This window comes from Mustela lutreola, chromosome 4 (assembly GCF_030435805.1).
Source record: "Mustela lutreola isolate mMusLut2 chromosome 4, mMusLut2.pri, whole genome shotgun sequence".
Lineage (NCBI taxonomy): Eukaryota > Metazoa > Chordata > Mammalia > Carnivora > Mustelidae > Mustela > Mustela lutreola.
Window position 1 is genome coordinate 200,894,653 of NC_081293.1, and position 13,001 is coordinate 200,907,653.

The window sequence follows — 13,001 nt, forward strand, 5'->3', positions numbered from 1 at the left end:
AAAATAACTATGGTGGCTCAGACATGAAGTGTTTGCCTTCGGCTCGGGTCATGATCCCAGGTTCCCAGGATCGAGCCCCGCACTGGGCCCCCTGCTCCGCAGGAAGCCTGCTTCTCCCTCTCCAGTTCCCCCTGTTTCTGTTCCCTCTCTCGCTGTGTGTCTCTCTGTCAAATAAATAAAACCTTAAAAAAAAAAAAACTATGAATGACCTCCGAGTATGTTTTGTAAATGTTGTAAATGCCTATCATACTAGTAACTAAAGTAATGTACATTTACAAGGAGAAATGTTTCACGTTTTCGAATTGGAATGATTGTTTTAAAGATTTACTTGGGGTAGGGCAGAGAGAGAGAATCCAAGTAGACTGCACTGAGCATGGAACCCGACGCTCAAGCTCCTGACCCTGAGACCATGACCTGAGCAGAAACCAAGAGTCGGACACTTAACTGACTGTACCACCCAGGCACCCCTTGATTTGGCAGGTTTTAAGTACCGCCCATAGTCGATGAAGATGCCTTCTGGGAAGAGGAGCCCCTCCCCCATCCCACCACTGAAAGTGAAACCACTAGTGGAATTCACATAGCTTTCTGGAATCAGGAAATATCTTCTCAAAACTTTTGAAGTGTGCTTACCTGGAAAGCAAACTGCAGAAATTTATCCTAAGGACAAATATTTATTTGTAAAGATGAAGCTTTTTTAGTTAAAAAAAAAAAAATGGGAACAATTCATGCTTTTAACAGCTTCAGGCACTACTGTAAATTGCACAGAAAAGTAGTTAATGGCATGGAAACCTCCCCGTTATATGCTGATTTAGGAAAATGCAAATTATCAGTGAGTCCATGAAGGTTTCCATCTGGTTATGTATCCACAGGAATATACCTTACTGAAGGCTACAGGCCTTCCCAATAGCTCCAATAGCTCTGTGAGTTGTAGGATTTGGGGTAACATTAATTTTCTTCACTGTATATTGTTTTCCAAATATTCTACAGCAAACACAGCATTTCTTTAAACACAAAGGAGTGAGAGAAAAGGTAGCTGTCTAGATAAATTCCAGATAAAGAGTTATGCACACAGTCATCTTTAGAAAATGAGGGGAGAGACCATTTGTCACGTCTCGGGAAGGGAAAGGACTCTCTAAACACAGAACAATTAGAAAGACCAAAGGAAGTAAAAAGACTGCACACTGGGCAAAATACAAATGTTAATAATTCTATCAATCAAAAAAGCAAATAAAGTTAAAAAGAAAAATAACCAGGACATATTTACAAAAATCTAATAAAAAGCTGATGTTTCACATATAAAGAAATCATAATTCAATAAGAATAAAAAGATCTATGTATTAGATCTTATATTTTATAAATCAAAATTAAAATGTCCTACCTCACCAAAAATTTCTAGAAAATGGTAGCGTCAAGATTGGAATGCAGGTCTACTTGGCCTCCAAGCAATATACCATGTTGCCCACAGCAAGTAAGTCCCATTTTTAACCACATTAATTTTAAAGTTCATGCTTGACAAAAGAGTTTTTTCCCCCTTCAATTACACATTCTTAAATGAAAAAAGTAACTAAGAGTAAATAAATGAAGTAGAAAACTATGGCTAGTATTTTTAGGTCTTAAATGGAGGTTGAGTTCTTTTGACATATCCAGATAAACCAGAATTCTCCTGATACATATTTAAATAAGAACTTGTTTATCAAAATCATTATTTACTTGATTAAGTAAAACAGAAAAGGCTGTCACAACTAAGAATAGGAATACTAAGTAAAATCTGGTTTTCTGATTTTATGAAGGACTCATGGTTTACTGGAGGAAGATGCAAATTCTGAAGGAAATTAAGAAAAGGCAAATCTAAAAATACAGTGCGGAAAAAAACGAAAACATTCATTATTAAAGCAATATATACTAACCATGAATCAGGGAGCCATTTAGCCACTGAATATAGTAGTTTTGAGGAAAAGAAAGCAGGATTTCGTTGCTGATTATTGAAAAGGGTAAGAGCAGAACAGCCCCGGCTGAAACCGCCAGCGTGAAGGTGCTCAGACACAGCCTGGAAGAGAAGAGACCGCGGTCACCAGCCATTGGAGGAAGCAAGAACACGGTCGGAATTCAAAAAGGACAAAAACTCTTAAACCTCTTAATCCAAAAAAGTTACATAAGATTTTCATTAAATACGTGGAGTTTGAGACAAATGTTGTATGTATTATACTAGAAGTTCAATTAGGTATACCCCAAAACGCCTCACTCTGTGAAAAAGGTCAGTAACTCGAACGAGCAGACCCTACAAGAATCACATAGAGAAGACAAAGTACTCTGCACATTTTACAAAGAATAAGCCATCGTCTCTCTCCTCTTTTAAATTTAAATATTTATTCCACAATTGCATTTAATTAATAACTGGCAGATACATCCTAACAGCAATGCAAAAACTGATTCAGGTGAAAAAAAAAAATACTTGTGAAAACAATATGAAAAACCAATTCAAAATGGTTATTTCAAGGAAAAAAACTCAACAAAGCCATTGGTCAGCTACCTCTTAAAACCGGTAAAGGTAAAATAAATTAGACTAGCAAACAGTATCTAACTATTAAATATTCTACTATTAAACTATTTAAAACACTGCATTGTCATTTTTAAAATTAAGATATTGCTAATAAATACTAATACAGAAAGATGTCAAAAATAAATTAAGTGAAAAAACAAAAACTAAAAAAGCATGGACAATAAATAGAATACATGCTTACACACACACACACACACACACACAAAGCACTTATATACACAGGAAAACAGAAGTACCAAAAAAAAAAAAAAACCTAACATAATATATAACAATCCCACAGGAGAGTGGGCTTTCCCATTCTCAGTTATACATGTCTGAAATGTTTAAAAATTTTTTATCTAATTTTTTAAAGATTTTTTTAAGACTAAAAGGGAAAGGAAAAGAAAACCTCACCAACATTATAGATGGAACCTTAATTTAATATCCATTCCATTAAAGTCAATAGAGGAACAACGTGAAAATAAACGTAAGACGACATAAGGAAAAAATGCACACTGAACACTGGCAATACACATCCACTAGAGTACTTTGAGACCAATGCCATCTTGTGGCAACCATAAGAAGTGTTTTCCTACTTAAAAGCCAAAACAACCATGAAACCTCTCTGTTCAGTAAATCATTGATAAAGTTCAAATGTAGACCATATCATCCATACCAAAAATACAACTCAAATCAGACACAGAAGAAGGCTTAGGAGTTGTTTCGCTGAGTTGGCATGTTTCCTGGGAAAAGCACTAGGAACAATGTCTGCCTGGGTCCACCGCCAACTCTGGCAACTACCAGCCCGTGGCCAGAAGCGTGCTTCTCTGGTTTTGTCCTTGCAAGTCAAGTGAGGAACTTACCCCAACCACTACCATGTCTGCCTTCCAATGCTAAAAACAGGATCAAACCCACAAGCTCACCATTCCAAGTCCCGCACAGCTGCTCCAGTATGTGTGCGAGGCTCCTCTCGCCACGACAGACTCCCCCATACAGTGCCATGTAGCCAGTCTTCTTGTACACCAAACCTCAATGCGCCTCATCGCTCTGTGCTCCAGGGCACAGTCAGCTCTGTCCCTAGGGTCCCCTTTCTGTCATCTGCCCTGCAAACCACCACTCTCTGCATTCCTCTCAGTAGTCAATCCCTCTCTTCTCAGCTCACATGACACTCACCACACAACCAGCAAGACGACCAACCACAGTTTCCAAATCAAAAACTGGGTCCTGTAATCTGACAAAAAACTAAGCGTATGGGGCGCCTGAGTGGCTCAGTGGGTTAAAGCCTCTGCCTTCGGCTCAGGTCCTGGGATCGAGCCCCGAATTGGGCTCTCTGCTCAGCGGGGAGCCTGCTCCTCCTCTCTCTCTCTGCCTCTCTGCCTACTTCTGATCTATCTGCCAAATAAATAAATAAATAAAATCTTTAAAAAAAAAAAAAAAACAACAACTAAGCTTATGAAGACAAATAAGTATTTGAAATCAACGATCCAGAAAAGCCTGAATGTATGGTCACCATAAAGACAACACCAACTCTCAACAAAACACTTCCAGAACCTACTGTATGTATTCCAGGTACCATGACTGGGCTCAGGATATTCAGACAAGATGCTGTCACCCTCTCGCACTGCTCATGGGCACCTAGGGTGACAGCTACTCACAGAAGACCGAAGCAGTGCAGGTCAATGCTGGCAAGGGGTCCTTACTATAAGGTAAGGCCCTGAGTCAAGTCAAAATAGGGCAGTAGTGCCCATGGCTTACAGACCTACTGAAGTGCCCCTCAGATTAAAGCACTGTTTCACAAACATCACCTTCTGAAACGGAGCAGATTTTGAGGACAGAACCCACAGGACTGCCTGAGGGTGGGGGCAGAGAGCCCTCAAGGCTGATCTGAGTTTTAGCCTGAGAACTGGAACGGCAGAGCAGGTACTGCCTGTTTTGGAGAAGGCCGCAGCTGGGGCAGGCTGACGGGGAAACAGGAACTCAGCTTTGGCCCAGCTCCGTCTGTCACCTCCACAAGGCAGGAGCATCACAGGAGCAATGCTTCACACTTCTCTCTGCAGGCTACCAGGTAGCCTAGACCTTGTCTGCCCCATTGCTGGTCACGTTCTGATGACCACTGGTCAGGATGGTGTGTGCCGGGGCTCTCTGACTCTAACATCACTCTTTTCCCTTTTAAATAATAAGTATTTTGTGGGAAGCTAAGTCTGAAACTAGGAAAAATAGCCTGTTCCTTGCCAAGAAAGATTATTCATTTACGGATTCCTATCAGTTTGGACTCAAGATTGTTCTATTTTATTCTGTGTAGGGTCCATTACAATCATTCTCCAGACACTGAGATTGTCCCTGATTGGTGTGGAAGCCCTCAGAGGCTTCTGGGTCTTTTTGACATGTACCCATCATTCTTGGGGCACTTCCCTGCACTCTGGCAGTACCACATGCACAGAATGAGCCTGGAACTTCCCCTCCCCTACCCTGCAGTCAGCTTCTCCCCCAAGGGGCCTCGGTCCCTATTAGTGGGAAATTGTATTTAGAAGCACTGAAGTGGTGCTGAATATACTCCCTGCTGCTGGTGTGTCACGCTCCCAAGGGACAGGCAAGGACTGTAAGTGCGCACGATGCATACAGGTACACATACACAGTTACCTGACCCGCTTTTACATTGAGATCTGCTGCGATAACTTTGTGTCATAAACCATGAGGCCGCACTGACAGTCCACTGGCAAGTCCAACTGCAATGCAACAACCCTGTTCATCTTCATTTTCCACCCCTTCCCGTAACTGCAAATGGCTCCCATCACCTTCAAATGGCTCCCATCACCTTCAATGGACCAATCCCCTGGAAATGATCTGACACTGCTAGCCTACCCAGAGCCACCATCCTGCTCAGGTGACTCCCCATTCGGGACTGCCCTACCTCCCTCCCCACTGACCTCTGATAGCCACGCCAGGCCATCCCTCTAGGGACACCAGCCTACTTGGGCTCTGTCATCCTGTAGGGACGCCCTCCCCAACCTCTGACGCCCTATGACAGAGCACCCCTAAACACATGCAGATGCCCCTCATCACCCTCAAGCTCACACTCTGCGCCAGGATTTCCCTCTGCAGGGAAAATCCCCTCCCTCCTCTCAGACCCTGAGAGCCCACACCAGGTCACCCCCGGGGCTCTGACACGTCATGCTAGGACCACCTCCTGCAATGGAAACCCTCCTCTCACCTCAAAGGCTCGCAAACTTTCAGCAGTTAGACATTCTGATTTCATTCTCAAATCAACTAACTAGCCAAATCAACTAACTAGTAGCTCTCAGAAAATGTAGTTTGGGGTTGCAAAGTTCACTTGGATGCCAGTCCCTGCACTTAAGAACTTGTCGAGCTCTTGCCCTTTCATCTCCTTGTTAGCAGGACTCTCCTTCTACTTCCTCCTCTTCGGTGGAGGGGGCAAGGGAAGGAAAAATGGTGGAGAGAAGAGAGGCAACCCCTACGTCCCACGTACAAAGCCCCAGCACCAACCCTGGATTACTCTGCAGATACAACTTAATCCACACAACAGCATGACAGAGTAAGTGGGAGCTCAGCTTCACACAAAGAGAAAACAAATGTTTCTCAATCTCTTCTGACCTGAAGTTAATCCTGAGTTCAGAATCTGAATCCAGATCTGCCTTCCTCTTCCGTTCTCACTCACTCTATCACACACGGTGGGGAGAAAAGCAGTGAAAGCCAAAAGGGTCACTGGGAGGCAGTGGAAGGGAACAGACTAGTCCTGATTCTCTTCAGTGCCCTCCCCCTTGCCCCTCTCCCATCTTTAGTGTAAGTGCTCCCCCAGCCACCTGCCTCCACTCATGGGACCCGCCAGTAGAACCCAAAGCCCTGAGGCCCTCAAGCTCACCCCAACAGCGACGGCAGCAGAACCGGTGAAAGCAGAAGCGGAGGTCAGGGCTCCTGAGCCGCCTCCGAAGGAAACGAGGCACAGCCACCGTTCCATAGACTGCACTGCCGCACAAAGACTAAGTGCTGTCCTCTGGTCTGCTCGTGAATGACTGACCCACAAATGCGTGCATGTAAACGTACCACCAGGAGTGGAGCACAGTCTAAACAGAGAGGAGAGTGGCACACATCTCACAGGTACTTACTTTAGCCCTAGAGCATGTCACTGGGAAGGAATTATATCTGCCCTTTATTCAGTGTGTGATTTGCTGAAGCTTTTCGAGGTAAGTGAATTATTTAGACCAGGAATTTAGACAGTAATTTAGACAGAGAAAAATGATAAATCACTGAAGAATTTTCATAAATGTCATGGTCTGAAATAAAACTATAACCCCTAATCCTATAAATTTAAATAAAGTAATAGGCCTAAGTTTTAAATCCACAAAGCGAGAAGAATTTACAATATAAAGTTACAGATGTTTTCCCTAGGGCATTTAAAATAATTTAAATTACCAAATCTAGTAAAACAAGGTCCATTTAAATTCACTGTTCAGTTATGAATCAAATCAGCCCTACTCAAGTCACTTCTCAGTTGAAAGTATTTTTTTAAGTGAAATTCACATAACATAAAATTAACCATTTCAAAGTGAACAATCTAGTGCTATTTAGTGTAGTCACAGTGCTGTGCAAACACCACCACTTTCTAGTTCCAGAACATTTCATCACCCCAAAATAAAACCTTGTACTCACGAAGGAGCTGTTTCCCATTCTGCTCTCCCCTCGGTCCCTGGTAACCATCAATATGACACGGATGGATTCACCTTTACTAGTTTATCTCTCATAAATGGAATCACACACTAAACGGCCTTTCATGTCTGGCTTCTTCCACTTAGCATGATGTTTTTGAGGTTCCTACATATTCCTTTTTACAGCTGAGTAATATCCCAGGGTGCGTGAGAGTATCTGTGTACATGTGCGGTAAGTGCAGGCGGCCTTTCTCCCTTTCCCTCACCTCCTCCCCACCCTAGGCACAAAATGAATAATCTGATACCAATCATGAAGACACACATCCAAACAACTGGCCTGCAATCTTCAGAAGTATCAAGGATAGGGAAGTCAAGAAAATACTGAAGAAGGGTTTCAGTCTGAAGGCGACTAAAGGGAACCCACAACTACAAGCAGTGTGTGATTCTGAACGGGGTCCTTTCGCAACAAAGGACATGACTGGGACAACTGGTAAATCTGAATGGGGCATGAGTGGTACAGCCTCAATTTCATTATTTTGATGGTTGTACGGTAGATACACAGGAGGACGCACTGTTTGTAGGCATTATATATAAAAGTATCCTGAGGAAATGGAGAACCAGGTTGGCAAATTCTCAAACAGTTCTAGGGCAAAAAGGCTCTTTTTTTTTTTTTAAGATTTTATTTGTTTATTTGACGGAGATCACAAGTAGGCAGAGAGGCAGGCAGAGAGAGAGAGAGAGAGAGAGAGAGAGAGAGAGAGAAGGGGAAGCAGGCTCCCTGCCGAGCAGAGAGCCCGATGCGGGGCTCGATCCCAGGACCCTGAGATCATGACCTGAGCCAAAGGCAGAGGCTTTAACCCACTGAGCCACCCAGGTGCCCCTAAAAAGGCTCTTTTTTTGTTTATTTCTAACCTTTCTATAAATTCAGGGCTATGCCAAATAATTTTCAAAGTATCAATAAAAAAGAATCCTGGCATAAGAATCTCTCCAATGTAGTTGTATCTGTGTGATTTCAAATTTCAGTCAAGCAAAATCTGATAAAAAGAAACTTACTGCTTCCCATCCAGTTTGATACCTCAAAAAATTTAAAGGGCAGAACAATCATATATCAGCATAAATAAGGAGAAAGAGAGCTATAGGGAACCTAAAGAATCATCAGACCGTCTACCTGCTCAGAGCAGGTAGATGCTCAGCTAGCTAGAACAGATGTCTGTTCCTTATTCCAAGACTGTCACAGTCTTCTCAGGAGACCATTAAGCAACCCAGAGTTTTCTTTCTTATGGCCCAGCAACTCTCCCACCAGAAGCCCACTTCCTGGCTAAAACCTCTGAAGGTAAAATTATCAGCTCCTCAAAGAAGCAAATTTTAACAGGAGACAATCAATCCTCATTTTTCCATGTACAGTTGATCCTTGAACAATATGGCTTAGAAATGCACAGGCCCACTTATAAGTGAATTTTTTAAATTAAATATAATACAGTATTATAGAGGCACCTGGGTGACTCAGTCATGAAGTGTCTGCCTTCAGCTTAGGTCATGATCCCAGGGTCCTAGGATCAAGCCCCACATCAGGCTCCCAGCCTGGCAGGAAGCCTGCGTCTCCCTCCCTCGCTCCCCCTGCTTGTATTCCCTCTTTTGCTATCTCTCTATCAAATAAATAAAAATCTTTTTAAAAATATATATAGTACTGTAAATGTACTTTCTCTCCCTGATGATTTTCTTTTCTCTGGCTACTTTTTTTTATTAAAGATTTTTATTTATTTGAATAAATAGAGAGAGAGAGCATGAACAAGCAGGGGGAGCAACAGAGGGAAAAGCAGGCTGCCAGCTGAGCAGGGAGTCCGATGTGGGATTCCATACCAGGACCAAGGGATCATGACCTGAGCCGAAAGCAGACGCTTAACCAACTGAGCCACCCAGGCGTCCCTAAATATAATAGAGTACTATAGGGTCCTAGGATCAAACCCCACATTGGGCTCCCTGTTTGGCGGGAAACCTGCTTCTCTCTTTACCACTCCCCCTGTCTGTGCTCCCTCTTCTGCTGTGTCTCTCTCTGTCAAACAAATAAATAAAATCTTTAAATTAAAATATTGCAGTACTGTAAATGTATTTTCTCTCCCTTATGATTTTAGTAAGATTTTCTTTTCTCTAGCTACTATATTGTAGGAATGCAGTCTATAATACACATAACATATGAAATGTTTGTTAATCAACTGTTTATGTTATCAGTAAGACTTCCAGTCAATAGTAGGCTATTAGCAGTTAAGTTTGGGGGAAGTCAAAAATTATACACAATTTCCAACTGCACAGGGCCAGCGTCCCTAACTCTCATGGTGTTTAAGACTCAACTGTATATTTATATGTTTCTAAAGATAGGGTTAATATCAATAAAAAAGGTGACTTTTTCCCACATTTATGCCCAAAGGTGCAAATTAAATTTGAAGAATTTATGGCATCAAAATTAGAAACAGAAAAAATGAATTTTAAAATACATACGAAATCCTGTTGACTATGGCATCTTCATCTTCTTGTTCATCTGTAAAAATGGTTATGGGATTAGTTTTTTTAATCTTCAACAAAATGTTTCGTTAATTTATTAGAAAATATAAGCAAAAATAGAAACTTAAAGAATTACTGAAAAGAACTGATTTTCAAAAAGCACTGTATTTATTTCAGCATGGATGCAAATTTAAATCCTATTAAATTACACAGGACAGAATGTAGGTAGAGAAGAGTGTTGTGATTAACCAAAATCTTGATTAACAAAACTAACATATGTAAACTGAGATTTTCCAAATATTTATTGTGCAAGAAAATAAAACTTAGCAGAACCTTAGGACCACTATCAAGTTTACTGTCATACAATATAAGTAAAATTATAATTGCTAATGAATGAAATTTTTTAATTGATAATATCCAACAAAAATCTTTATTATAAAATTATTAGTCAGAATCTTAAAACTCATGTACTTTTCTTTAATTTTTGAATTTGTCATTATTACTGGTAATAAGGAAGATGCTCTTGGACCAGTCTAAACCATTTAAATACCACTGCCTCAATACTTCATAATTACTGTTCAATTTACAGAACGAAAGTATCAAGTTTTATGTCTTTTACAAGTAGCAGATGCCCTCTGCTCCAATGCTCACTCACCTCCCTCTCTCTCATGGCTGCTAGCCCTCTCTTTGTCCTCCCACATAAATTTACCAGCTAAAGAAAGTATGATCCAATTACAAGAATATTGCACAACACCCCCTGACCCCTCCTTCTCCTCAATACCTAACTGGGGTGTCCTCAAAGGCTCTCTCTCTCTCTCTAGGTCTCTGTAATTATGAGAGTCTACCGGCTTCCATGTCGATGGTTCATATGAGCCATTCTGACCCCAATCTCCATTCTTTTTTCTTTTTTTTTTTAGATTTTACTTATTTATTTGACAGACAGAAATCACAAGCAGGCAGAGAGTCAGACAGAGAGAGGAAGGGAAGCAGGTTCCCCACTGAGCAGAGAGCCCGATGTGGGACTCGATCCCAGGGCCCTGAGACCATGACCTGAGCTGAAGGCAGAGGCTTTAACCCACTGAGCTACCCGGGCGCCCCTCCAATCTCCATTCTTAATTACAGGCTGCCAAAATAGCATTACAACCAAAAGGACAGTCACAATTAATTTTTATACTGTTGTGCATACCCCCAATTAACCATCAACTACTTAAGAATGTTTTAATAGCTTCATATGAATTTCAATTCTTCTCCCTAAATTCTACTAAGTCCAAGGTATTCATCACCCCTCCCTGCCATTACTTTAAAAATCATCTAATGGGTTGTCCCGGTACTCAGTCTGTTGGGTATCCAGCTCTTGACCTCCACTAGGGTCATGGTCTCGGGGTCATGGAGCAGGCCCTGAGTCAGGCTCTACGCTCAGTGAAAAGGTAAGGGGAATCTGCTTGGGACTCTCTCTCCCCTTCTGTCTCTGCCCCCCACCCTTGCTCACCCATACTCAAAATAAATAAATATTTAAAAACCATCTCAATCCTCTCATCTCCAATTTTCCTGCTCATCATCCCCTAATTTCCCCTAAAATGATGGGTTTATATTCATTAATTCTCTTTCTCCCCCTGCTTCTGTGTCTATAATCATTAAAACCTGATACCAAAACATGTGTAAAAACAGCTAATATACTGTGTTGAATCTGCAGGTCTTCAAATTTTTGAAAGTTTATAGATTCCAAAAAGTTTTTTATCGTAATCATAGAGCCAAACTAAAACACTAGAGCCAGTACTATTTCCTAATTGCTTTCAAAATTCCAACAAGTTTTTTATTATTATAACATGAAGAGTTCCTATTATATGGAATCCTTAAGTATTCACATGGTACCTACTGTGAGCCCAGCACCACAGGCAGAAAATCCTGTGATTTATAAAAAATAGCTGAGATTTAACAGAAGGTCTGTAAGGCCATTGTTCAGATCCTTACAAAACCCTGGCACAAAAACCTGTGACTTAATTAGCACAAAGTTCATTTAAAAAAAAGAAAAAGAAGAAGGGATTGTATGCCTGGGTGATTCAGTCAGTCAAGCATCTGCCTTCAGCTCAGGTCATGATCCCAGGGTCCTGGGATCAAGCCCCACACCAGGCTCCCTGCTCAGCAGAGAATCTCTTTGTCCCTCTCCCTCTGCACCTCCCCCCACTCATGCACATGCTTGTGTATATGAAGATTTTATTCACTGTCATACAGTGAATAGAATAAAATCTTCAAAAATAATTAATCTTCAAAATAAATAAAATCTTCAAAAAAAATAATAATAGGGTGCCTGAGTGGCTCAGATGGTTGGCATCTGCCTTCAGCTCAGGTCATGGTCTCCAGGTCCTGGGATTGAGCCCCACTTTCGGCTCCTGGCTCAAGGGGAGTCTATTTCTCCCTCTGCCTCTTCCCCTGCTTGTGTTCTCCTGTCTCTCTCTCTCTCTTTCTCTCTCAAATTAATAAAATCTTTTTAGAATAATAATTTTTAATAAAAAAGGAATAAAGATTTAGTAGATCCTCTGGTATACAGGATATATATGAAATAATAAAAATAAAAATATAAAATTGAATCCTCAATTGATACTAAATGGTATCATGGAGATTCTAAATTCTATATCACTTTAGAGAAAGAAAAGATAGTCTAGTAGTCAGAGTAAGGATGGAAAGTATGCTGTTCAGACTCAGAGCCAGTCACAAGAACACATATATCCTTATAAACTCTAGAACTTTCCAGATACTGAGCAGCCCCACACTACTCTGGGACATCAGAACAATGGTAAACAAGGGTTCAGGTCTAAGAGAATGAGGACCCTGCAAGCAGTCAGATCCCTGAAGGTAACTGTCTACTCTCAGTACCAAGCTATTGTGTCCTTGAATCATGGCCATACTGAATATATATGCTCCATACTGGCATAGTATTTAGCCCATACACCACAGACCGCCCGGCATGATGATCTAAGTTTTAGCTACAGTGTTTCTACTTGCCTGATTTTCTCTTGTATCTTCTGATGATGAAGTAAGAAACAATGTAGAGAACGGCAAAAAGAAGGAAACATATCTGAAAAATAAAATTAACAACTCACTTACATTGTTGCATTTATTTTTAAAAATTATAGAAGATACACTGTTGGTATTTATAGGCAAGAATGATTTGATCTATTAAAAAGTAAAAAATTTTAGATATTTTGGAAGTGTAAAGAGTCAGACCAACACCAACAATTCTAAAAACTAAAGTCAATGAGATGCTACTATCCCTTCCAAATATCGAACATACTATAAAG

The 13,001-nt window shown here is 41.0% G+C and overlaps 1 protein-coding gene across 9 annotated transcripts in view; it reads right to left on the reverse strand.

Annotated features, from left to right (window-relative positions):
- Positions 1 to 13,001, reverse strand: part of LMBR1 (limb development membrane protein 1) — a 163,327-nt gene that overhangs the window by 115,197 nt on the left and 35,129 nt on the right. For 5 of the 9 annotated variants that reach the window (XR_009353058.1, XM_059172385.1, XM_059172383.1 and 2 more), the window contains exons 2-4: positions 12,706 to 12,778; positions 9,700 to 9,739; positions 1,908 to 2,047 (exon numbers count right to left, since the gene is read on the reverse strand). The exons of 1 other annotated variant lie outside the window; for it this stretch is intronic. Coding sequence is in view for 5 of the 8 variants with exons in the window: in XM_059172385.1 (XP_059028368.1) it covers positions 1,908 to 2,047; positions 9,700 to 9,739; positions 12,706 to 12,778 (253 nt within the window). In the remaining 3 variants the exon portion in view is untranslated. Of the gene's footprint in view, positions 1 to 1,907; positions 2,048 to 9,699; positions 9,740 to 12,705; positions 12,779 to 13,001 lie in introns of those variants that run through there. 3 more of the 9 variants (XM_059172390.1, XM_059172388.1, XM_059172387.1) reach the window with 3 other exon arrangements.